Source organism: Streptopelia decaocto (genome assembly GCF_964273445.1).
Source record: "Streptopelia decaocto genome assembly, chromosome: 6".
NCBI classification, from domain to species: Eukaryota; Metazoa; Chordata; class Aves; order Columbiformes; family Columbidae; genus Streptopelia; species Streptopelia decaocto.
Genome location: NC_138660.1, coordinates 66,886,590 through 66,912,504, shown reverse-complemented (window position 1 = coordinate 66,912,504; position 25,915 = coordinate 66,886,590). Strand labels below are relative to the sequence as shown.

The 25,915-nt window shown below is 46.8% G+C and overlaps 1 protein-coding gene across 1 annotated transcript in view; it reads left to right on the top strand.

Annotated features, from left to right (window-relative positions):
• CACNB4 (calcium voltage-gated channel auxiliary subunit beta 4) overlaps positions 1 to 25,915 on the top strand; it is a 55,165-nt gene that overhangs the window by 6,791 nt on the left and 22,459 nt on the right. The window contains exons 2-7 of the mRNA XM_082055106.1: positions 19,797 to 19,916; positions 20,919 to 21,041; positions 23,254 to 23,384; positions 24,904 to 24,980; positions 25,303 to 25,322; positions 25,440 to 25,520. Of these exons, the coding sequence (XP_081911232.1) occupies positions 19,797 to 19,916; positions 20,919 to 21,041; positions 23,254 to 23,384; positions 24,904 to 24,980; positions 25,303 to 25,322; positions 25,440 to 25,520 (552 nt within the window). The remainder of the gene's footprint in view (positions 1 to 19,796; positions 19,917 to 20,918; positions 21,042 to 23,253; positions 23,385 to 24,903; positions 24,981 to 25,302; positions 25,323 to 25,439; positions 25,521 to 25,915) is intronic.

Here is a 25,915-nt window from a genome sequence, read left to right as displayed (position 1 = left end):
AAGGCTTCACGCAGCTGTCACATAAAACCTGGGGCCATCGGTGCGCTTAGAAGCCTTTCAGTGATTATTGGGTGCATCGTTTCTTCTGAGATTTTCAAGCTGGAGACTGGAAGTTGGTAGTTTGGATCTGACTGTCGTTTTCTAGGGCTCGATGGATTTTGCAGGCAGGGCTTGTGAGGGCCAGTGCATTTTTCTTGCTTGCCAGCAGGATTCTCTGCCGGTGGAAAGCCTGGCAATACACACCCTCTTTACGGTGCACGGAGGAGTTTTACTGCTTGTGAAAATCTCTGCTTGGTTTCTAAGTAAAATTAATAATAAGACCCTCGGTTGTGGGGCTGATGATCAGTAGGAGGCAGCTGGGTTTCCTTTCTGTGGCTCCCCGGAGAGGTTGTGGATCTGGATGGAAACCACGAGAAGAGCTTGCGGTGCCACCCGGCTGTTGGTGCCACCCGGCTGTTGGTGCCACCCGGCTGTTGGTGCCACCCGGCTGTTGGTGCCACCCGGCTGCTCTTCAAGCAAAGCTGTTCTTTGGTTCTGCGCTGGATTAGTTAAGTTTTCTGATGTTTAATCCGAAAAGGATGAGTAATGTCAGGACCTCGTCATTCCAGGATCGTTCGCCGAACTGCTGCCAGTTATCTCCTCGCTGTTTCTGTGGGATTTTTAGTGTCAAGTGTGCATTAAAGTCTGTCTTGGCTGCAAATAGAGTAGATAATTTCTGCTAAAGAGATTATCCTCTGCCCATTAAGTCCTCTGAACTCTGGTTGAGATTTGGCTTTTACATGGTCAAAGTGTTTGTGTGTCTCTGACAGTTTCAAATCTGTTTTCATTTCCATTAGTTCTTAATAGATTGCTTTGCCTAATGAATCATCAGCTGCCTGACATTTTTCTTTTGTATGAAGGCTGTCTGACAGGGTTGGAAAGTTAGCTGGTTTTCTCTTTGGCAGTTTGCTTGGCTGGTTTTGCTTAGATTTTTTTCTATTAACATTCCCAAAGTCCTAGTGTTACTAGAGCATGGGCCATTCTTACCAAGTCTAATGTTTTGTGCTCACAGGAAAGTGATTTTCTATCTGACTCAGGTCTTCTGTTTGTTAAATGCAATGCTGTGATTTGGTAGTATGCTAGTCAAATAAAACTTTCAGTAAGAGTCATAAATAATTTTTACAAGAGCTCACCAGACTGCGATAGTGTGTGTTGAGTAATGTTTGTTCACAGGAAGGACTAAGGTGTGTAGTTAACTACGGCTTTACTCCAGCTTTTGGATTCCTTGTGGTGAACTCTTGGCTGACCGTGGAGCGCAGCCCAAAGGACAAGGGCCTCTCATCAATGTGCTGATCCCGGATTGCAGGTCGCTTTAAACATTTCCCAGCGCTTAAGAGGACGCTCGGAACCGTAAATGGCTCAAGGGCGTCTGCGGGAGGAATGTGGCTCTTGCTGCCCAAGGGACACATCATAGGAATAATAAATAAGGGGAGAAGCTTAGCGTGTGATTTGTTGGTGCTGTGGCTGGCTTCCCTATCTCCCTAAAACACGTTCTGCGTGTGAGATACCGAGCTGTTAGATGTTTTTCCATTGAGCGTGCGTTTACAGAGATAGCGCAGCCTGGCTTTAAGAATCAGCAGCTTACACAAATGCAGATGACTTTACAAACAGGACAAGCCTGACAACTGTTCACGGTCATTTGGAATCCGGTAATTAATTTCAAAATGTCACTTAGCCGGCTGAATGCTGAGTTCTGTAGGGATCGCAGGTGCTGTCAAGATTTGCTTGCAAACTTCCATCAGATCCTGGTTTGTATTTTTCCACAGGGCTTAGTTGCTGATTTTCATGCCAACAGTGGACTGTTTTCAGTTCTTGAGTGTCTCGTTTTGCCGCGTCCTTTCCTGTTACCTGTCTCTTCAACATTTACCTACATTCAGGTGCAATATATTTGTACTTCTGCACGGGGGGGAGGTCACCGGCCTGTTGGTGGGCACAGTTTTTGTCCTTGTCCGGGTAAATCCCTCTTTCCACAGGAGAATCCGTCGCTCCTGGGCATCTTGGTTCTCTCCACTCACAACATCTTTCGTGGACCTGTGCGTGCCCAATGAATTCAGCTGATGTAACATCATATATGTCTGGAACTACTCGGGAGTGTGGCCTAGAGGGGGTTTTTCATTGTTTGTTTCATAAACCAAAGCAAAGACGAGACTGGACTGGAGCTCCCTCGCTGCGTTGGAGCTTACAGGCTCGTGTTGGAGCACAGGTTTGCGCCCAGCTTTCTGTGTTACTGGGCATCAGAAGGGATTTCTCCTGTGTCATTTTCCAGAGGAGACAAGTTGTTAAAAATTAGCTGGGCAGCAGGTGGGTTAGAGGAGAATGTCTCCAAGCACAGTGTCATTTGGTGTGTGCTGAGTAACTTCGGGGCCTCCTCTTGCTTGCTCCTGCATCTTTCGCTACCTTCCCTTCCTCCAAGCTCCTGCCTTGCCTTAACTTGGCTGCGCTCCTGACAGACTCGCTTTGAACAGATGATGGGTTTGTGTCTATATATACACATACATATGTGTATGTATATACATCCATATGGGTATATAGGGGTTGGGCTCAGGAGGTCCCTTCCAACCTCAGCTATTCTGTCGCTCTGTGAAAACTGCAGGACGACTTTCAGGGCAGGAGGGGGGTGTTCTGCCCAACCGCAAGTTCCGATGAGGCTGTTGTGCCCACCTGGGACAAGGGGCTGCTCTCTCGTTTTGGTTTGGTTGGTTTTCCCTAGGAAGTCAGGTAGTACCAAGGCTATGTAAGTTACAGAGATGGAGCTGTTTGCTTGTGCTGTTTCACCGGCGTGGGGAACGCAGCCTGGCACTGATTTGATTTATTACAGCAACACGGAAGAAATTATGAGCAAAAATACTCCCTATCATCCTGCTGAGTACTGAAGTGGTGAAGTGTGTGTTCGAATGAGCTGCTAACGCTTCATATAAAACTGCCCAAGCCCTTCTATTTTGAGACAATTTCGCTTATACCAAATCCATTTTCCCTGCGAGTCCTCTATATTTGTTTTTAACGTGCTGGGACGTTTCCCTGCAAATCAGCTCTCACTGCTCAGCTCTTTCTGCTTCCTCCTGCTGTTTGTCCTTGCTACACTGGCATCACAATTAGTGATTATATTATTATAAATGTCAAGTTTTCCTGGCTGTACCGGCTGCTTCTGGTGTGTATGGGGCTGGAGGATGTTTTTTAATAGCCGTGTCCATTATGGCCATAAATGAGCCCTTTGTGCCTCTCGCCCCCTTGGAAAGAGCCATCGGGTGGGGTGGCCAAGGCACCGTCCCCATTCCCCCGTCCTGCTCACGGGGTCGGTACAGCCCGAAATCCTCTGGCCTGTTAGTTCAAACAGAACTCTTTCAGAACCTCTCATCCTTTAATCTGTGAATAAACCAATGTTTCTAATGGTTACCCCACCATTCTGCTGCTTTACAGACTTTTCCATAGAGGACTTCTTCTGTGATTGGTGTGTCCCCTGAATAACGTATCTATTTTGCCTGGGAAAATGATGGATTCTGACAAAACATCAGTTAATCTCCGCTAAGATACATAGGTCATGAGATACCACGATAAAATTGTATTTTCCGGAACAATTAGTGGTGATATCAGGTGCCAAAAGCAGAATAAACAAGTGGAATAAACAAGTGGAGCACAGGGTGTGATGGTCCCTTTACCCTCTGGATGTCTTGACCAACATTGCTCATCTTATATATATATACGTATGTGTGTGTATATATATATGTATGTGTGTATATATATATGTATTTGTATATATATATGTATGTGTGTATATATATATGTATTTGTGTATATATATATATTTTTTTTTTTTTAATTTACTTTTTTTAAAGTTCCTCTCACCACTTTGTTTCCATTGATCTGGCCCTGCAAAAAGCTGCTCAGCAGAGGTACCGCTGCCATTTGACATGGATGCTCACCATGGATATAGAATATCGCAGTTTCCCGCCTCACCGGAGCTCTTGTTCTTTAAGCAAAATTACCATACTGATGTTCAATTGTGGACTTGCTGAAGTGCCTGTTTAAAAAAGAAAAACGGGCAAAGTTATTATATTTCCGAGTGTATTTGTTTTCAGAGTTTCTGACAAGACATGAGAAGCAGCTTTATCCCCATTGCGGTGCTTATTCAAGTGAAAAAGTTCTCAGGACGTTTTTTACACCATTAGACAGGACTGTCGGAACTTTGCGCTTTTTATTGATCTCTTATTAGAAAACGAACAGCTGGAAAAACGGACAAACGGACAAATGAGTTCTATTTTGCCTCCCTACATTTTTCCATGCTAAGTACAGTTGGTTTGTTTTTCACTCGCTGTCCTAAGGAGCAGAGCGGTAGGAAGGGTTTCCATACAACGTTGAATAGCTGTTGCGTTCCACCCGGGAGCGGATTCATTTCAGGAACACATGAACTCATCTTCCCTTTAATACATGGGGTCTGCTGTGTGTAAACACAGCACGAGTGGGAGTGAGGAGGAACAGAGGCACAGGCTGGAATATTTCCTGTTGTACATTTAGAATTCGTGGAGCGGTGGTGGATGCGCAGAAATTATTTTGCTGAACAGACTTAACGAGTTGATTGAGGCTTTGAAACTTGCCATCGAGTGTCATTCCCAGTGCTGATGGTACCACTGGTCACATCTGCACTGAAGATGGTTTCTCTATTATAATATTTAAGCCCTTTGTGAAATGTTGAGCTCCACTGCTCTGAATTCATCACACACAAGTGTTTCCTTTCGGTTGGCTTAGAATCAGGTTTGCACCTCTCCCTTTCACTGTAAGACCTTTCCACCTCATTTCTCAATGAGAGGTGTCCCATATTAACCTCCCGCCTCATTTACGTTCTGTATAGGCTTATGGAGTGCAGGAATTTCTACATAGGGTTTTGAATTACATAGTTACACGTATTTCAGTGTATTTCAGGTGTAAAGTGCTGCGTTTCAAGGAGGTTTTATGCCTCCTAGCGCCTGGACCATGTACATTTGGAAGATACAAAAGGAGTTTGCGCACTGCTGGCAGGGTTGTTGTTCAGAATGGTCCAGAAAAGATCACTACACTGAATATTTGCCTGTGTGTACAGTCCCGGGTTCAAAATATTATTTGCTGTGGATTTTTTTTGTGGTTGGTTGGTTGGTTTTGGCTTTTTGTTTGTTTTTTTAATACGTTGGGTCTTTGGCTCCATCAGGCCAGGAGTGTCCCTGGCGTTGACCAAGTTTAAAGTCATGATATCTAAGGGGTGATCATGACAGTCATTCTAATATGTAATGTGCTCAGTACTAAAATCTATTTCTAAGATGCTTGGATATATCAGCATAACCATCACACTTCCCTAGTCGTTGTGTTGTCTGCAAGAGGAAGCACCTGTTGGAAGGTTTCTTATTCAGGTTCTTGCCCGCAAGGGGTATTTGCTAAGTGGAAAAATACGTTCAAAGGTGTGTAACTTTGCACAGATACCTTGTGTCTTCCTTCAAGCAAGAATTTAATTTATAAAAGCTATGCAAGATCCGTTTGGCATCAGAATTGAGTATTTTGCATTCCTCAACGACAACAAAACACTAACAAAGCCAGGCTACCTCTGTTCTGGGGGTCTGATCTCTTACGGATAAAGAAATTCTGGTCTATATCCTCAGAATAACACCAATGATGTAAATAAATAACACTGCAGTGTTGTTTTGCTGAAAACTGACCTGTGAAGAGGTAGGTCCAAAGTTATCCCAGCCTGCTTTTAGGCCTGGCTTTGCTGGACACTTTCAAACCTATCTGGCCTAAATCGAAATTACATGTACCCGATAACTCTGAAATTTGAGGCCAGAACTGAACTGAGGGGTAAAACCAACTGGGTTTCAGTGGAGCTGGACTGATGCATTTCAGAGAAGTGCAGCCCAAAAGTCCCGATTCCTGCTCGTTTCTTCCAGCCATTAAATAATAATTCCTCCCTTTGGTTCTGTTGTCTCTTCAGCCAACCACAGCTGCTGCGTTCCTTGCAGCTGGAAGATTAAGCAGCTTTCCCCTATCAAAGGTTTTCAGGCGGGAAGTCAGCAGAGTGGTTTCCCAAGCCTGGCCGGTACGTGCTGCAGTCTCGGGAGAGCCCAGGAGCGCTTGGGTTGGTTTTTCTTTTTGCTTTGATTTTATTTTGCTCTTTTCTCCTGGAGCGAGTCCCTCCCGGCCTGTGCTGTGCATTGCGGCGGCGCTGCTGACACAGAGCTCCGGCTGCCAGGAGGAACAAGCCGCATCCTGCTCTTCTCTGCTTTATTTTCCTCTTTCAGCAGCTGCAGTTCTTGTTCCTCCCGTCATTTCGGGGGGAATTGGCCAAGCTGCACAACCAGCACCCAGTGGGTTGCTGCTTCGGGGTGATGGGGCAGGGAGAGGAAGAGTTGTCCCTCCTCTGTGAGCCTCAGCACCTTTTTCCCCTCTCACTTATTTGGTATCTTGTACTAATTTGGTAATTTGTTGGTGTTTCAGTAGTGTTGCTTGCACAGCTCTTCTCCAGCGTTGAGATGGGCGATAGGAGCTGCAGTAGAGAGCGGTACGGAGGGGCTGTGTCAGGGCAGCGGGGCCACAACAAGAGTGACACAGGTACAAGTGTCAATAAGAAACAGCCTGAATCCTGTTGTGTCTGCGACGGTGTGTCCTGCACATCCTGGGCTCTGACAAGATGCGCGGGGGGTAGGAACTAGGAGCCCAGGACTCCAGGCCCTGTTTCTGGAGAGGAGGTGCGTGAAATGTGCCTCCAAGGAGGGGAACGCGGGGATGTTGTACTTTTTACTCTGCTGTGCGCTGCTGGGAGGGAGAGCTGCGTAAAAACCACAGAATCCCAGGATGTCAGGGGTTGAAGGGCCCTGGAAAGCTCATCCAGTGCGAACCCCCCATGGAGCAGGAACACCCAGATGAGGTTACACAGGAAGGTGTCCAGGCGGGTTGGAATGTCTGCACAGAAGGAGACTCCACAACCCCCCTGGGCAGCCTGGGCCAGGCTCTGCCACCCTCACCCCAAACAAGTTTCTTCTCATATTTAAGTGGAACCTCCTGTGTTCCAGTTTGAACCCATTGCCCCTTGTCCTGTCACTGGTTGTCACCAGAAGAGCCTGGCTCCATCCTCCTGACACCCTTTCCATATTGATCCCCATGAATGAGTCCCCCCTCAGTGTCCTCTTGTCCAGCTCCAGAGCCCCAGCTCCCTCAGCCTTTCCTCACACGGGAGATGCTCCACTCCCTGCAGCATCTTGGTGGCTGCGCTGGACTCTCTCCAGCAGTTCCGTGTCCTTCAGAAAAACCTTCCTTCAGGAGATGCCTCTGAGCAGAAGGGTCCTGCAGGTCCTCAGCAGGGTGGAAGGCGGGTGTGAGTACCCCACGTGGAAGCGCTCGGCTCCTCCATATGTACATGAATGTATATCCTGGGGACGGAGCAGGCTCACTGCCCCCTCCCTGGCCGTGTCTCACAAAGGCTTGGCTGTCCCTACTGCTCATGCTGCTGCAAAGCTGAGGGGGAATTGGGCTGGACATGGCTTCTGCCACCCCCAGTTGTCACCGGTGGCCTCTTTCTCCAAAGGTGATGCTGTGCGGACTCGTCCCTCCGGTGGGGAGCGCTCTCTGCAAACACACGTAAAGAGTGAAATGCAAAACATTGAGTTAATGCAAAGATGTGCTAAAGAAAATGTGAGTTGATTACAAGCCTGCCAGCAACACAGGGCCCTTGGGTTTGCGGTGGATTATTCTGGAGTGTGGAGAACTCTCGGTGATCAGTCTCCTGCAAGGAGTGCCACGGATGCATTAATACTTATATAAACTACATATAAAACTTATATAAACTATGTCCATCCTCAGATCTCTTCTGCTGTAGGCAGTAAGTCTGGGTACTGTTTATGTATATATTTAGGTCAACATGATGTTGTCATGACATTGAAATATTTTATTATTTAGGGCTCGTATGGCCAGCACGAGCGGTTTGTCTACCCAGGATCTGAACCCTGGGGGTTTCGCTTTGTTTAGCCCAGAAGTCCCTAAAGCTGGGCTGACTGGATTTGGTTTATATCCTTCCCTTCGTCCTTCTGTTTCTTTGGAAGGGCAAGGAACAGGTTTGCATCTGCCTTTGGTGAGATGCTTGTGCACCCAGGGGAGCTGCCTTGGGCTGATAGCGATCTAAGGGTGGTTGTGAGCAAGGCACCGTTTTCCATCTGCTTACCTGTGATTTTCATGTTCTGGTGTATTATCTTTGAACGTTATTCTCTTCCGCTGGGTCATTTTCTGTACCTTAGACCAGGCCTTGACGTCCTTCTGCAACCGAACCCATTCCCTGCCCCTTTGGTTACATTTCAGCGCAGATTTGTAGGGCGCCAGCAGAACCCTCGGCAGCAGCGACACTGGTTTGGAGCAGATGGATCTCTTCTAGAAGATCCCAAAATATGGCAAAAGCTTGAGGGTTTTAACTCTTGTCAAGCTTTTGACGGATTCCACTCCTGACGAAGGCTTTTTTTCCTTCTTTTGGCACAGAACAATATGCAGGTGCTCAAAGTTGTCCTGTCGGCTTCATCTGTAGAGCTGTGTCACTGCTGGATGTGAGGATTGAGATGGAGAAGGAGCTTTTTGCACAGGATGAGATCCGCAGTGCCTTTCTCTGTTACACTATTGCCCAATCAAAGAGGTTGTGGGTATGGTAGTAATTCCTAAAGGGTTTTTTCTTGGTCGGAATGCTTATTGGCTGTCAGTAAGAAGCAAAACTTAACTATTGTTTCTCCTAAGCCATTTAATTAAGAATCCATTTTGAGATAACGCTAGAGGCAGTTATTAAAAAAGAGGATTTGGGGTTTGAGTTTCTAATTTTTAACTCTTTATTTGAGAGAGTTACCTGTCAAATACCGGTTTACTATGTAAAATTGAGAGGGATTGTTACAAGCTCGTGGCAATCAGGAGAATTTGGGAAAGCATGTTCAGGCCACGCTGTGTACCGAAAAAATATGACCATGTCTGAAGCTTCGATGTCAACTAAGGTTTTGGCTATTGCCTCTTCCTGGATTTGCATTTTTACCTCGCATAACTTAATACCTTTGCATTTATCCCAACAGCAAATGTATGGAGAGACTATTTAGCCAGTGGCATCCCGAGATTTGTTTTAAATCAGCCCCATGACTGGAGTCCCATCCAAGTACAGACCGTGATAACCCAGAGCTCCTGCAAAGTCCTCGGAGCCCTGGATTGATCACAGCAATGAAGTTCCATAAAGCGTCCCTCAAATATTACCTCGGTAGGTGATAGCAAGATGCCCTTTCGCTTATATTTTGCTCTCAGCACGTAGAGATTTTAGATTGCAAGGTTTTGGGGAAGGGAGTTGCTGTTTGCAGAGTGCATAGTACTTAGGAAATTAGGGCTTTTTCTTACTAAGATATTTCTAGCAGTATATAACGGCTTATTGTGAGTTCAGGAGTCGTGTGATGTTCGAATTTGGTCCTTGCTGCATGAAAAATAATAAGAGATTATAGCGACTGAAAGGTGGTTCCCTGAGGGGAGAGAAAATACCCTGGAAAATGTAAAAAGCAACAAAAGTGAAACGCTGTGTTTGTAAGCCCCATTTATTAGTGTGTAATGCTCTTTCTAAGCCTCCGAGTTTGGAAGCTTGTGGAAGGAAAAAAACTAATTAAAACCGCAATATAACGCAACGTACTGAACCTCAGTCCAAACGTATCAGTCGCTTGGCTTAAATTAAGCAGCATGAAATTCATTTCAACGCCACCTCACGATTCTTTCCCATTCACTACCCAGCGTGAATATTTTAAACAAAGTCATTTTGCCGTGATGTCGTTGAAGTTGTATGAGTTGTCAGGCAGTTTTGGTATTTTGTGCCCTGGTGAGACGTGGGTAAAAGGCCCATGAGCTCAGGGGAACCATCGCCACCTAAATAGAACTGGTCACAGCCTCTCTAATCAATGGAATAAAAACCTGCCCAGCGCGTCTCTTGGGTGAAGGATTACAAAATAGGTGCTGTGTGGAATTAGGCTTTTGTGATTCGGGGGCTGGTACGGAGCCGGAATAGCTGGTACCTGCACACCTTGTGTGGAAATTGCAAAGCAAACCACTCGTCTGCTCGAGGACTGGTGGTGAGCGGGTGGTTTCCTAAATCAGCTTACGGCCGAATTGTGAGACAGTTCGGTGTGTTCCGAACCACTCCTTTTTAAAAACTGGAAAGAAATAATCAGGGTTTGGGTGGGAAGTGGGAAGTGGCGACACCATGGTAGAAGAAAGGACACTGTAATGCTAAAAATCCTTAGGAAGAGAGATGTTGTTCAACTGAGCGGTGTGAACAGAAGCGCACAGGGAGAGCAGGCGGGTGGCCGGGATCTCCACAGGGACATCTCAAGGAAAATTCCACTTCTTCCCTCACATTTATAATACTCAGCAGATGATTATAGTGAGCATCCCTGCTTCGGGATGCGCTGCAGTCAGTGTGTGCTCGCAACCCAAGTGGAGATGTTGTAAAGCTGAGAAAAATCCTTTTAGCCAACGGGCGGGAGAAAAGAATTACTGAGACCCTTCATTTGATGCTTCTTGTTCACTTATGATCATAAACTCGAATTCTAGTACATACTTATTTCCCTGTCTGTAAAAACAAGGTTTCTAGGTAGAAATCTGCTGTGTCCAGAACTCCTAGCTAGATTTGTGCCAGTAACTGGATGCAGCTCATCCTAGGCTCTGCTTAACTTTTGCGTATTGATATTTTGGAAGGCTTCAAGATGCGTTAGTAGATGTTGGAATTAGACCGATGTGAAGTGTTTAAATACCGTCCCCCCCATTATTGTATTTACACTATATTTTTAATCTATCTGCTTGGCAAATGTAAGCTGGGAAATAACCTTATTGTTTGAAAACACACACCGTGGCACAAGTGGGAGGTCTCTCAACCCATGGTGTGTGTCCTCCAGTCCCGTCTTGGTTGGTGTCGCTGCCTTTGTGGCAAGATACAGAATTCTGCAGCAAAATTTTGTGCTACTTCAAGCAGCTATAAGTTGGGGAACAACCTGTTAGAGAGCAGCGTAGGGGAAAGGGACCTGGGGGTCCTGGGGACAGCAGGGTGACCATGAGCCAGCACTGGGCCCTTGTGGCCAGGAAGCCAATGGGACCTGGGGTGGGTTAGAAGGGGGTGGTCAGTAGGTCAGAGAGGTTCTCCTGCCCCTCTGCTCTGCCTGGGGAGACCACACCTGGAATCTTGTGTCCAGTTGTGGCCCCTCAGTTCCAGCAGGACAGGGAACTGCTGGAGAGAGTCCAGCGCAGCCACCAAGATGCTGCAGGGAGTGGAGCATCTCCCGTGTGAGGAAAGGCTGAGGGAGCTGGGGCTCTGGAGCTGGACAAGAGGACACTGAGGGGGGACTCATTCCTGGGGATCAATATGGAAAGGGGGAGTGTCAGGAGGATGGAGCCAGGCTCTTCTCAGTGACAACCCATGATAGGGCAAAGGGTAGTGGTTTCAAACTGGAACACAGGAGGTTCCACTTAAATACGAGAAGAAACTTGTTGGGGGTGAGGGTGGCAGAGCCTGGCCCAGGCTGCCCAGGGGGGTTGTGGAGTCTCCTTCTCTGCAGACATTCCAACCCGCCTGGACACCTTCCTGTGTAACCTCAGCTGGGTGTTCCTGCTCCATGGGGGGATTGCACTGGATGAGCTTTCCAGGTTCCTTCCAGTCCCTGACACTCTGGGATTCTGTGGTTTTGTGGTTCTGTGAGGACGGGGTGAAGTGGGGTGTTTTTAAAGCAGCGACTGGGCTGTTTTGTTGTCACTCCCCTGTGGGCTTTTATATACAGATCCAAAGGCTAAAATCTCACAGATGTCCTGTAGAGGCAAATAAACCAATAGTGATGATCTCTAGAAATCATTGCTATAGAAGCCGTGTTACTCACCTGTCTACGAACATGTGTCGTTAAAAAAACCCCCAAAACCAGGTGAATGACATTGGCCTTATCATCAGGTGCTTCATTGCCCCTGTGAGTCCCAGGGGGTGGTTTTGGGGTGATGCTCCTGTGCCTTATTGCAAAAACCCTCGAATGGCCCTGAACCTGTGATGGTGACAGCATGCTCGTTATTCGGCTTGCTGTAGAAGAAGAAATGCTGATTTATACACATGCAGAAAGCCTCTCAATGGCCTCTGTTCCAAGGTGAAATAAGGATATCCGAGAGCAGTCCCAGGGTGAGTGCACCAGGGAGAGAAAACAGAGCTGAGCTAGATGAAGGTGAAAGAGAAATGGGAATAAACTTCAACAGGGTGAAATAAGGGGAGAAATGGGAGCTAATCCCCTTCCAGATGGGCACGTTAAACATCCATGATGCTGTAAAAAGCAACTCGATGTAGGTTTGGTTTTTTTTAATAAAACAAGAAGGTGCACCCATCCCAGCCAGCGCAGGGAGGCGTCTGTAATGTTCAGATGTAATATCAGTGCAGGACCTGCTGGCTGAAGACTTGATGCTGCACGTCTGAGGAGCCCACGTGCTAGACCACATATGGGAAACGCAGATGCTGGTGGAGGTGGCAGCACGGTGAGCTTTACTTTGGGGGCAATATTGGTACTTCTATTTTTTCTGAAGATTTAAGGAGCATTCTTGGCTTCCTAACGCACTTTTTGGGACAGACACAGAGCAGCATTATTCTGGGAGAGCTCATCTCGGACAAGAGGTGTGATTTTATTAGCTGTTGTGTTATTATCAGGTGTCATAAAACCCAACAGCAGGAGCTTCCCCGGGGCCTTGGGAAGATCACTCAATACTTTCAAGAGCCAAAGTAATTAGTTAAAAATAGAGCAGTGTCTCTATCCTGTTGCAGCTTTACTTTGGTGCCTTTTATCACTGAAAAACACCCACCTTTTTTCCTCTCCTGGGTCTTTTGAACAACTTCCATGGAAAAGAGGGACCAGGTGCAGAGACTGAAGGAAAATTCAGGCTGGAGGTGTTGAGCTGCTGATTCAATCGCAATTCTGAGTGCAGGAGACTGGAATAAAACACAGATCAGAGCATTCCCACACAGATCTTTGCTCTTTCGTGGTCCCTAAGAACCTCATCTACGTGTCTTTTAATACTAATGTGCGAATGCATTTTTATGGTGAAGAGAATGGAAATAGTATTTTATACTGTCCATTTTACCACTGAAACATCTGAGCTCCACCCCTTGACTCCTTGGCCTTTGAGGCTCCAGCAAAGGCAAAGCAACGTTGAGTTTATAGTTATAAACAACATAAGAAATTATATCTGTCAAAACGTGAAAATGAAAGGTTTAGGAAAACTAATGTATTCAGTGACCACTATCTCACGCTTCTTTTTTAGTCTACATAATTCTTTAAGCTGCAAACCTTTTCCATATGTAACAGCTGGTGAATATGTACCCGTAATGCACGTCAGGCAGAATCTTGTACATCTTGCATGTTCATTTGAACATTACAGAAAAAGCTGGAGTATTTTGGCAATGACTGTGTGTATTACTGGTGCTTTTTTTAAACCCAACCTCTTAGATGTGCAAACACAATCTGTGCGGAGCTGAAGCAGCTCGAGAGGGGACACGGGACTGCAAGAGCTGAAATTCGGGGGAAAAGAGAACGTGGAAAGAATGTTTAGAACAATTGCCCTGTTTTCTCATGAGTATTCACACTGAAAAAAACATGTTCTAACTACCTAGTAATGTCAAAATTGCTGAGACACCTAGTGAGTTGTCTTAAATAAATTTACCAAACGTAGAGGAGGAAATAATTGCGGAGCATTGAGTTCTGAAAGCAGAACTCGGTGCAGAATGGTCGGGCAGCTGGTTTGTGTGTGTGTGTCGGTCCTTCCAGAAAACTATGTGGTTGGGAACTGATCCTTGTCCTGCTTGGACTCGTATCGGCACATTTGTATTGACTCTTAGATGTGAATCAGTGAGAAAGTCCCACTCAGATGCTTTGCTATGGCTCTGCTGGACCTCGTTATTTAACGTTACAACAGCTGTAACAGAGTTTGTCATTCTAGGGGGATATTAACAGTTCTAGAGGAGAGTGTGTGGCTTTGCAAAGCGAGCTCTCTGTTGTCACAAAGGCGAAAGAGCCCAGAGCTGCTCCGTCCACGCAAGGATCCTGCAATTAGCCGCTGCCGCCCCGTCGTCTTGCTTAATGGACGAGGCAGGAGCCTTTCTCGGAGCAGGGTATGTTTTCAGCAATGCTTTCGGGGTTGCGGTGGACTCTGCAGCACCCTAAATCTTTTCAAAAGAGGCTGCACGTCATCTGGCTTAGTGGAGCTCCTAATGGCTTGATGCTTTAATTGCATGAGCTCTATGACAGAGCATTACAAGTTATGGCTGGATAGAGAGCAATTCAGAGCTGTATATTTATGGCAGTTGGAAAAAAAACCCACGTTATTTACAGCCTCACTGAAGTCTTTATGTTTTTCTTCCCTTCTGAAACCAGAACAGCTAAAGGTTGGTATTTTCTTCTGCTCTTGTGAGAGGATGGAGAGGATGCACGTGAGCTTTTCCTCCCTGAACAAGCTGGGGCATAGAAACACCATGTTCATTAGGAATATCTTGTTAATATTTCCCATCGTCCAGCCACCTTGGCCTGTATCTCTCAGGACCCTCAAGTCAATGAGCAAGAGAGGCTGATGATTTGCCATTATTTTCTAGTTGCTGAATAGACAGACCCCCTGTTATTTCTGCTTTACCCTCTTTCCCCAACATTTTTGGGATTGCTTCAAACCTTGGTGTTTTTATCAAAGCTGAATTAGACTAACTGATGAGAGAGGAAAATGAATGAGGGAGAAAATAAGTAATAAGAAAAATTAATTCACAGAAGCCCGAAGTAAAAAGGCTGTGAAATACGAAACGAGTCTTTCATTGCCTTGAATAATATATTATCTGGCAATGCCTGTTCCTTTCAAATGGTCAAATCCAGGGTGCACCTGAACTCGCTTACCCTCCCACTTCACAAAGCTCCTGTGTCTCCCAGGGTCAGGAGAAAATAAAGAGATGAAAGGGTCTTTTTGATAAGGTGTTGGGGTACGTGATGTGATGGGCAATCCCTCTTCCCTAAGACTATGCACATTCTTTGTTTCTTATTGTGTGGCGAGGCAGCCGGTTACGCTTTCCCAGCTGTGCCAAGAGCGTGGACGCATCCCAGGATTTAGTGTCATCACGTCTATTGCGGTTTCAGTGAATGTCAGAATCAGCCCATAACTTCACTGCATGTGGTGCTGTGCAGGCGTGAGGGTTCGTGTTGGCTCGTTGCACCATATCCTGTCAATATTGCACAATATTGCTGCCAGTGTTCTGATCTTCAAAACCAGATTGTAAACAGAACTGAAAATTATGACAAGAAGTGCTGCTTTCGTCTGGGCAGTGTTTTAAAAACAGTCAAAAGCTGGGCTTGGAAGGATAACAGAGGTTGTTTTTAATTTATGGACTGCTTGTGTTATAGTAGCTCCCAGCAGCCTTAAGCAGAGTCTGAGACGTGTGAGCTGAGAAAAGCAAACCTTAGTTGTCCTTCTTCTGCTCCAACCTGCTGGGGACACTCGGGAAGGGATCACACAGATGGGATCGTACCGATCCCTGTTGTTTGGTGCAAGAGAAGAGGAAGGGATCGTGTGGATGGGATCGTACCGATCTCTATCATTTGGTGCAAGAGAAGGGGAAGGGATCGTGTGGATGGGATCGTACTGATCCGTATCGTTTGATGCAAGAGAAGGGGAAGGGATCACATAGATGGGATTGTACTGATCCGTATCGTTTGATGCAAGAGACGGGAAAGGGATCACACAGATGGGATTGTACTGATCTGTATCGCTTGGCACAGAAGAAGGGGAAGGGATCGTGCGGATGGGATTGTACCCATCCCTATCACTTAGTGCAAGAGAGGGGGAAGGGATCACATGGATGGGATTGTACCGATCCATATCGCTTGGTGCAAGAGAGGGGGAAGGGATCGTGTGGGTGGGATCGTACTGATCCCTATCGTTTGGCACTAGAGAAGGGGAAGGGATCGTGTGGGTGGGATCGTACTGATCCCTATCGTTTGGCACTAGAGAAGGGGAAGGGATCGTGTGGGTGGGATCGTACTGATCCCTATCGTTTGGCACTAGAGAAGGGGAAGGGATCGTGTGGGTGGGATCGTACTGATCCCTATCGTTTGGCACTAGAGAAGGGGAAGGGATCGTGTGGGTGGGATCGTACGGGTCTGTCCCGTTTGGCACACGGGCAGCAATCAGCACTGACGAGCAGCCCGGGGTGGCCTCGCGGTATCAGCTGCTGTGGCTGAGACTCCTTTGTTCTGACAGCATCAACTAGGTCAGCGCTCAGACACAGACCACTAAGAGCCGGTATGGTGAGCTGTGCATCCCGCATAGGTAGCTATTTCTATTAAATCGCCTTTATCCTACCCAGAGGACTTGAACAAATACAAAGACGCGAGCCTGTGCGCTCTCCCCGTACAGATGGTTTCTGCAGCCCACCCCGTGCTGCTGTTGGTCCTGGCAGCGGTGTGTCTGTCACCTGTCAGCACACGGACACGAGGGGACGCGGCAGGGGCACAGGGTGGTGCTGAGCAGCGGTGCTGAGCAGCGGTGGCTCCCGGGGACAGCAGCAGTGACGTTGTCTCGGTTCCCAGGCACCCCGGGCTGTTGTGTGTTCCCGTTGCAGTGTGTTACACCAGCTAGGACTAAAATCCTAGAAAGAAGCCTATTCTTACTGCAGTATTTTATTTGTGTTTATTATAATGCCTTTTGATTTATTATTGGAGAGTGTGATTACTTTTCCTCCTTCCTTTCTGCGGCTAGTGAAGTTTTGTTGTCTGGGAAATACAGAATGTGATGATCAGCAGCTATAAAGCATTTTGGATCTTCAGAGTGTTTAGTGGCTGATAAATGCTGAACTGTTCCTCTCTGCCATGAAGCTGGGCTGTCTTTGCAACTCCTGCTCTGTATTTTTTTTCTTTAATTGCTTTGAACAGTGCAGACTTTAATATGGAAGATGGGCTATAATTTTGAGACTGGAATATTTGACCATTTAAATTCAGTCTCACACTGATAGACTGAGGACAGGCTGAGAGAGTTGAGGTGTTCAGCCTGGAGAAGTGAAGGGTCCAGGGAGACCTTGTTGTGCCCTTTCTGTACTTAAAAGAGGCTGATAAGAAAGATGGGGACAGACTTTTGAGCAGGGCCTGTTGTGACAGGACAAGGAGTGATGGTTTAAACTAAAGGAGGGAGATTCAGGCTGGACATGAGGAAGAAATTGTTGCCCTGAGGGTGGTGAGAGCCTGGCCCAGGTTGGCAGAGAGGTGGTGGCTGAACCATCCCTGGAGACATCCCAGGCCAGGCTGGACGGGGCTCTGAGCACCCTGAGCTGGTGAAGATGTCCCTGCTCATGGCAGGGGGGGCACTGGGGGGCTGGGAATGTCCCTTCAACACAAACCATCCTGTGATTCCCCTTCGGTCACTGAACAAGACATCAGTAGGAAGAGCAGGCTGTGCGAGGGTCCCCTGCTACCCAGTTCACCCGGGTGTGTTGAGCTGCCGTGCTCTGCACTCTCCCCTTTGATCGGGGAAGAAATATTCTTATCCCTCTGGTGATGCGTTCGGTAGCTGAAGTTTCAATCCCGGCCCAGGCCCAGGCGCTGAGCATCCCGCGGGTGTTGTGCAGCGCGGCCAAGCGCTGTGGCCGGCGGGCCCCTCGCTGGCCGTGGCCGGCGGGCCCCTCGCTGGCTGTGCCGTCCCGGAGGAGGCAGAAGGAGGAGCAGCAGGTCTGGCTGCCCAGCTGGGAACAGCTCATGCTCATTTTCAGGCTCTTGATGTTCGACTTGTTCCCCCCCGGCCCCAGGCGCGTGGCACGCTGCCCTGTCCCGCTCCCTTGGTGGCCGGCTCTCCGGGAAGGGATATTTCTGGTCTGTTAAGCTGTGTGTTAGCTCACGTTAGGAAAATCCTGTTGTCGACACGGAGGAGATCTTTGTCCCTAGTGCCTGTGCCGTGCTGCTGGCCACTTACGAGTGCGACACCGAGAGCATCTGCTCCTCTGGGCTTCCTTGCCAGGAGTCTGCGCATGGAAATGTACTCGCATCTATACCTAAGAATCTGTTCGTTTACATGGAGAAGAAGAATATTGATTACATAGAATATATGCCCCTGTGCTGCAGGATATGAATGAGTGTAAGGAAAAAAATTGAAAGACATAGTGCTGTAGAATGGCTCTTTGGAACACGTATAGGTTTTGGAGCTCTGTATGAAGGTGGCTTTGATTTGTCGAGAGAAATGTGATGACTTAGAAGTTATTTGTTATATAACACAACACAGCCCCGCACATTCCTCCTTTCCCTTATTTAAAACCAGAGCTGGTGTCTCTTGGCACTGGTCGTACTTTGCTGTAGATTCCTCCTGCTGGGTACGGTACCGGGGCCAGATCCTCCTGATCTTTTGAAGTTCTCTTTTTTCATGGTAGTGGTTTTGTGTAGTTATTTTTCCAAAGACACACAAAATACGTAGGTTAAGAAGTTAGACTGCAATGCAACCGTATGCAGCTCTTTCCACCAAACGGTCCAAACTGCACTTTACAGCAGGCAGAACCAGCTGGGGTACAGAACGTGGGCTGTGTGTGACCGCAGAGCATCGCGTGGGGACAAACACACCGGGCTAACGACCCAAATGCTAATTAATCAAATGCTGTATCAACAGGACTCTGCGAGGCTGGGGTCTGGTTTAAGCAAAGGCCATTGTTCACCAGGCAGACATTAATCTATTAGTAAAAATTCTGTTCGCTTGGCAAGTGGCTCAATCAGGGACATGGATTTGCTGTTCAACATTGACCTCGAGTGGCAAGTTAGACCTAGTCTTTAGGATTTCGACATCTCTGTAGGAGTTTCCTACTACAATGAGAATGTACTTTTCCTTTTGTGTGAATACCCGGGCGTGCAGCCCCCCATCAGTGCTGGTCTCGCTGGGCTTCTGGGTCATTGGAATACAATAGCCCTACATGCTGAGTGTTTGGGGTTTTGGAGAGAGGGGCAGCAGTATTTCAGATGAATCACGAGTAAAGGTTCCCATCACCTTGCTCTGAGCTGAAACCCCTGTCTGCTCCGTGCAGATCTGGAGCTGAGCTGTGCAGGATGGGCACTCGGGCTGCTTTATAAAGAGCAGAGAGGAGCCACCACGTACTTCAGATGCTGCCCGACGGCCTGAATAATGTCCCAGAAAAATAACCAACTCTAACTGTGGCCGTACCTTATTCCAGCCCTTAGAGGCTGTTGCGTCCTTCTGTTTTCAGTTCATATAATGTACAGCTTTTGTGTTGCCCTCTTGAGTAGCTTCTAATAATGTGATTTTTGGCACTGTTCTCCCCTCTCGAAGCACAGAACGAAGCTTCGTGTGAGCGGCAGCCGTGGGGGGCAGCGTTTACACACCCTATTTACAGGGAGGCTGATTCTAGCCAAGTTTTATAATACCTTAATTATATTTGATGTGACCGAGCCCTTGGCAGTCGTGAGTCCAAGGTTGTCAGACAGGATTTAGATATTCTGACAATTTCTAGGCAGTGCCACAGCCGAGCTGCGTTTCACTGTGTCACTGAGAAAGTAAAGAGGTTGTTTGGAAGCGGGGAGTATTTTTCCTGAGATTTTTGCCTTTGGCTTCGTGCACAGGTTATTTCTCTGCTAGATTCCGCGATACATAAAACCCACTCAAAGAAACTGAGAAACCAATATTTTAAAAGTATTTTCTGAATCCGACTGGGGAAGGGGTTTGCGTTCCTTCCATACGTTTTCTTAGTGAGGTGAATTGCATTGCAGGGCTCAGCAGATTCGTACACAAGCAGACCCTCGGACTCTGATGTGTCTCTGGAAGAAGACAGGGAAGCGATCCGGCAGGAACGGGAGCAGCAGGCGGCCATCCAGCTCGAGAGGGCCAAGGTCTGTTCTCTGCAGCTGTAGGAGCAACCAGGCTTTGGGGCACCTTTCACAGTATCACAGTATGTTTGGGATTGGAAGGGACCTCAAAAAATCATCCAGTCCAATCCCCCCATGGAGCAGGAACGCCCAGGTGAGGTCGCACAGGAACATGTCCAGGCGGGTTGGAATGTCTGCAGAGAAGGAGACTCCACAACCCCCTGGGCAGCCTGGGCCAGGCTCTGTCACCCTTACTGAGAAGAAGTTTCTTCTCAAATTTAAGTGGAACCTCTTGTGTTCCAGCTTGATCCCATTACCCCTTGTCCTATCGTTTGCCACCGAGAAGAGCCTGGCTCCATCCTCATGACACTCACCCTTTATATATTTATAAACATTAATAAGGTCCCCCCTCAGTCTCCTCCAAACTAAAGAGCCCCAGCTCCCTCAGCCTTTCTTCATAAGGGAGATGCTCCACTCCCTTAATCATCTTCGTTGCCCTGCGCTGGACTCTCTCCAGCAGTTCCCTGTCCTGCTGGAACTGAGGGGCCCAGAACTGGAGACAATATTCCAGGTGTGGTCTCACCAGGGCGGAGTAGAAGGGAAGGAGGACCTCTCTCGATCTACTGACCACCCCCTTCTAACCCACCCCAGGTACCATTGGCTTCCTGGCCACAAGGGCCCAGTGCTGGCTCATGGTCACCCTGCTGTCCCCAGGACCCCCAGGTCCCTTTCCCCTACACTGCTCTCTAATATGTAATCTCCCAACCTATACTGGAACCTGGGCTTGTTCCTGCCCAGATGCAGGACTCTACACTTGCCCTTGTTAAATTTCATTAGGTTAGTGTAAATATTCTCATATAAACAGGGATGTTCTCTAGCCAGCTGAACTCTGCTGGCCCGGGGGAAATTGTCAGCTCTGGGTTTTAATGTGCTTGGCAAACATCCTCTGTAAGGTTAGTTTGGTAGAACAGATGAGTTATTGATTCAGAAAGTTGCCACTGTTTGTGCTGCTGTTTCTGTTTGCAGTCCAAACCAGTGGCGTTTGCTGTGAAGACCAACGTGAGTTACTGCGGAGCTCTGGATGAAGATGTCCCCGTCCCAAGCACCGCCATCTCCTTCGATGCCAAGGACTTCCTGCACATTAAAGAGGTAAACCCGAGATGTTATAAAAGGGAATGTGAAAGACAATCTCTTCACATGCCAAGGACTATGATTCGAACAGTCGAGGCTGAGCTGCACCTGATTAAAAAGAGATCCAAGAGCTGAGCGGAGGCAGGAGAGCCCAGCACATCCATCTGATCAGTGTCGGTGTGATGGTTCCTCAGGCTTTTTAGAGTTCCAGCACCCTGGGATGGTTATCTTGCACCTTTTTATCGCTTGATATTACTGACTTGTGGTCGGATTTTCGTGTCACAGGAAGGAAATGACATCCTTCTGTGTTTTAAATCCCCTTTGGTGTGGTAGATTCAGATTCTTCTGTCAAATGAATATTGCGGTGGATCAGAGATGATATAATAGAAAAGGATTCTATTGATCAAAAAGTGGAGTAGCAGCAAGTTACACCAGGTCTTCATAAAGCACAAGACAGACTTTATAAGAGAGGAAGTAAGACTTAGAATAATACAATAGGAAAATAAAATATTGAAGAGGCCAGATACAAAAATAAGAAAAAAGGAATAGGAATAAAAGGGCCCTGAGTATGGCTTGGTAGAGGAAAAATACATTTTCTTGCATGCTGAGCGTATTTTCTGCAATTCTTCATCTGCAGTGAGCCCTCTGAATCTGCATAAGCCCCTGTTGTTTTGCCGATTCTGAGGCAGGCTTGCAGCTTGCAAAAACATTGTTTCCCCCTCTGCATTCTGGGTTTATTTTAGGGGGTACAGCACTCGTCTCTTTCTTTGAACGTGTGTCTGTCGTCACTCCCGAGCACCGGCCTCCCTTAGGCTAGGACAGGCATGGTTCCAGCTTTATAATAACGCTAAACTGGGTACAAAGTGAGCTGCTCCAGGATGAAACACCAGCCGGAACCGATGAGCTGCTATATTGAGGATGCGTCCTGCGCCTCTCGGCTGTCTCCTCCAAGACCACACATTATGTGCTGACTTAACCGGGGGAGCGGCAGCAATTACTGACAGCGCAGCAGAGATCATCATGGGCACGGCAACCACTGGGGATGAGCTGGCGTCCTCCCACACGCCGAATGCAAAGAATAGCATATGGGAGGCGGTGACCTAATGCAAACAGCCCTGTGTTCCTTGCTGCTTCGTTATCGTTTGCGCTGCTCTGATATTCTCAGCGTAACGCTGATTCTCGTCTCGTGTCTGGAGGGATCGATCACGAGTCCATGGCCCATAATGGTCCCTGTGTTCAAACCATACATGTAGAACCAGAACAGGAATTCTCATGGGACTGAGGTTCTACAGCACTTTAAATCACGGAATCCCAGAATGTCAGGGGTTGAAGGGACCTGGAAAGCTCATCCAGTGCAATCCCCCCATGGAGCAGGAACACCCAGATGAGGTTACACAGGAATAAATCCATTGATTTCGCTGATTTGCCAGAGAATGCTGGATCCTGCAGTATTTGTCTATTTTAAAGAGTGTAAATAGTTACATTGACTTAAGCAGAAGCAACGTGTTTAACATTAAGCTCTGCTTAGGGACGTTGTCTGAATCAGGGTCGTAACAGCATGAAGAACAGATATTTTGGAAGCCGAAATGATAAAACACTGGCACCTCTTTTGTCAATAGCAGCTCTATAGAGCGGGCAGTTTTCAAGATGAGGGTATAAGGGTCGCGTTCCCTTAGCTGTGTATGTTAATATTTGCGTATGGATTAATAAATAGGCTAATTGATTTCTTTTCTACTGTGATATACGCTATATCATTGCTTTTTGTCTCTCCATCATTAAAGTTAGGCCAGACTTTCAATAATGCAGAAAAATGTATGTTACTAGAAGTTAATGATAAAATCGAAATGTAATATGTTCAGCTATATATTAAAGTTTCTTCCTAAAAGTGAATGTTTTTTCAGCTGACAGGAATTCCGAAGTGTACGTCTCCAAATAGTTCAGCTCCTTCTAGGCAGCGACACCATCAAAACCTCATTTATAGGAAAGTGTCACAACTTTGGGTAGCACTTGGCATTAGCCAGAAGCGCTTTTAGTTCGTTGCTGGAGCTGCTCGATGTTCTGTGTTGTCTCAGACAAGCTGGTCTATATTTATCTTTGTTTCTAGAAAGGTGTTTATAGAGTTTTTCCACCTCGCAAGGCGGAGTCTGGTTGCATGGTCTGGAGCTCAGGTTTGTGGATAATAAACTAAGGGGGTTTGGGGTGTGACGTGAGTAACCTTTGTGTGTTCCAGAAGTACAATAACGACTGGTGGATAGGGCGGCTGGTGAAGGAGGGCTGCGAGATCGGCTTCATCCCCAGCCCGCTGCGCCTGGAGAACATCCGCATCCAGCAGGAGCAGAAGAGGGGGCGCTTCCATGGAGGGTGAGAACCTTGTACAATCACCCAAAATCCGTCCTGACACCGGACAATATCTTCAAAGGTCACTCGGTTCTTTTTCATTGCGCTGCGTTTGGAGGAGTGTTTGATTTGGGATTCCAGATGAAAACACATATTTGCCGAGAATAGGCGTGTTGGATATTGACACTGAGAAACAATAAAAAATGTGTATTGACTTTAGGAAGGATGAGCAATACAGGACGAGTGGTACGGACAGACGTTTCTGAAGGGCTGGAGAGTTTTAAGTTCCTGTGGGTTTAAGTCAACTTGGTGCTCAAAGGCTGCAGGTTTTCTTCTTTTTTCCAACTGTTTTATTCTGAAGGTTGTGGTCTCTCTTCTCTCTTCTCTCTTCTCTCTTCTCTCTTCTCTCTTCTCTCTTCTCTCTTCTCTCTTCTCTCTTCTCTCTTCTCTCTTCTCTCTTCTCTCTTCTCTCTTCTCTCTTCTCTCTTCTCTCTTCTCTCTTCTCTCTTCTCTCTTCTCTCTTCTCTCTTCTCTCTTCTCTCTTCTCTCTTCTCTCTTCTCTCTTCTCTCTTCTCTTTTCTCTCTTCTTCTTTTTCTTTTCTCTCCATTTTGGCCAAACCCAGACTTTTCAAACTTTATAGAGATGAGCTTTGTCAATCAGCTTCCATTATTCTGACTGTTGTGAGTCTCCGCGCTGCTGGAGCTGGTGATTGCAAGTCCCTGGAGAAACATAAACTTGGTCACAGGTCTAGGAAGTAAAACCGATTTCTGACAATCTCAGTTCAGTCACTGAAGTCACCCTTCTATTGGCCGAATACACAAAAGACTTTTTCCTTTGTTTTTTGTTAATTGATATACTACTAGCATATTATTCGCACTAATTGAAAGCAAACTTGAAATGTTCACACATCTTTAGTGCTGCAGAGTAAAGAGCCAATTGAGTCTGGACCTAATGGCAGCAAGAGCGGCACAAGTGACCCTGTGCGGGACTGTCGGGGAGCTGGCACGCTAATGAACTTAATCAAGGGCAGGAATCTTTTCAATATAAACTATCTGGGGAAAGGTTTTTAGAGCGGTTGAACAGCCTTAGCTGTGCTTTTCCCAAATTGCTTTAATGATTTTTGAAATCGCTTCAAAGGAAGCTGGTGTATCTCAACCTACAGAAGGAATAGTATCTAATTCGGAGAGAGGGATGCTAACAGGGTATTTAGGATACTGTTTCATGTACAGCTTATTAGAAAAGTTCTCTGCTTGTGTGAATGGGCACAACTCCACCAAATCACCGATTCTTGCAAAGATTTTCTCTAATCTCACCTATGGAGAATATTAAGGATAAAATGAAATCTGAAGGACACAGGGGAATGTTGTAAAGGGTGTGTGGTGAGACATCCGCACACCAGGGCTTTCTTGGGGCGGGAATGTGGGTGAAAACTCCTTTACCGTGTGATCTCTCATGGGGAAATTTCTCATATTTGCTGCTTAAATCCTCCCCTGTTTCCGTCTCTGGGTGCCTGGTGTTAATGGGATCTTTCTGGAATCGCAGGAAATCCAGTGGAAATTCTTCTTCAAGTCTTGGAGAAATGGTTTCTGGCACGTTCCGAGCTACACCTACTTCCACAGGTAAGGCGGGATTTTATTGACGGGAACTCTGGCTATTCCTATTAACTGTTTTTAAAAGTATATGGAAAATGCAGGTTTCCCCCTTTGCTAAATTATGAAGGTGTTTTACAGAAAAGTGCTTGCGGAGGCAGACAAAGCCGTTATTTCTAGACGTGCCATAGTTCTCGGGGAGTGGGAAGAATGTGGCAGCTGCCCCAGAATGGGCTGAGCGGCCAGTTTAACCAGGGGAGAGCAGGAGAGACAAAGGGAGTTTTCGTTGCGAGTGTTACGGTTGTTATACGCAGTGTGTGGTTTTTAACCAAGTTCTCATTTGGTCTTTTAGCAAAACAGAAACAAAAAGTGGTAAGTAGAACTTTTGTTTCCATCTTGTTTATTTTATTGAATTCTAATATGTAATTCCCCATGTTTTCCTATGGATCTTCTCCCATCAGTGATCTGAAGGGTGGTTTTCTTTTCCAGACAGAGCACATTCCCCCGTACGATGTGGTACCGTCGATGAGACCTGTTGTGTTGGTGGGTCCGTCGCTGAAAGGCTACGAGGTACGTACATTCGCTGTGCGTGGTCCAGCGCAACTGTTTTATGATAATTTAAAGTGATCTTAGCTTAAATAATTGGCAGAAACATGATAAAAGATTTAAGAGCATGGTTAGGACCTTGTGTCATTTGGGTGAGGTGCCAGCTGATTATTTTCTACCTCGCAACAGTGTGTGTTGCTCGTGATGCCTCAGCAGAAGGGCAGGTAAAGTGGGTACAAAACTGCTCATTTTGCAGTTTTATTGCTTTAAACACAGCGCACATCCATCATCTTCAGTGCAGTTGCTCTTGATTAAATCAAGTGAGAAAAAGAGACTTGTGTCCACTGCAAGAAGTGGGAGCAGTCAGGTTAACCAGCCAGACTTCTGCATGCATGGGAAATTTTAGTCAAACTGGCACA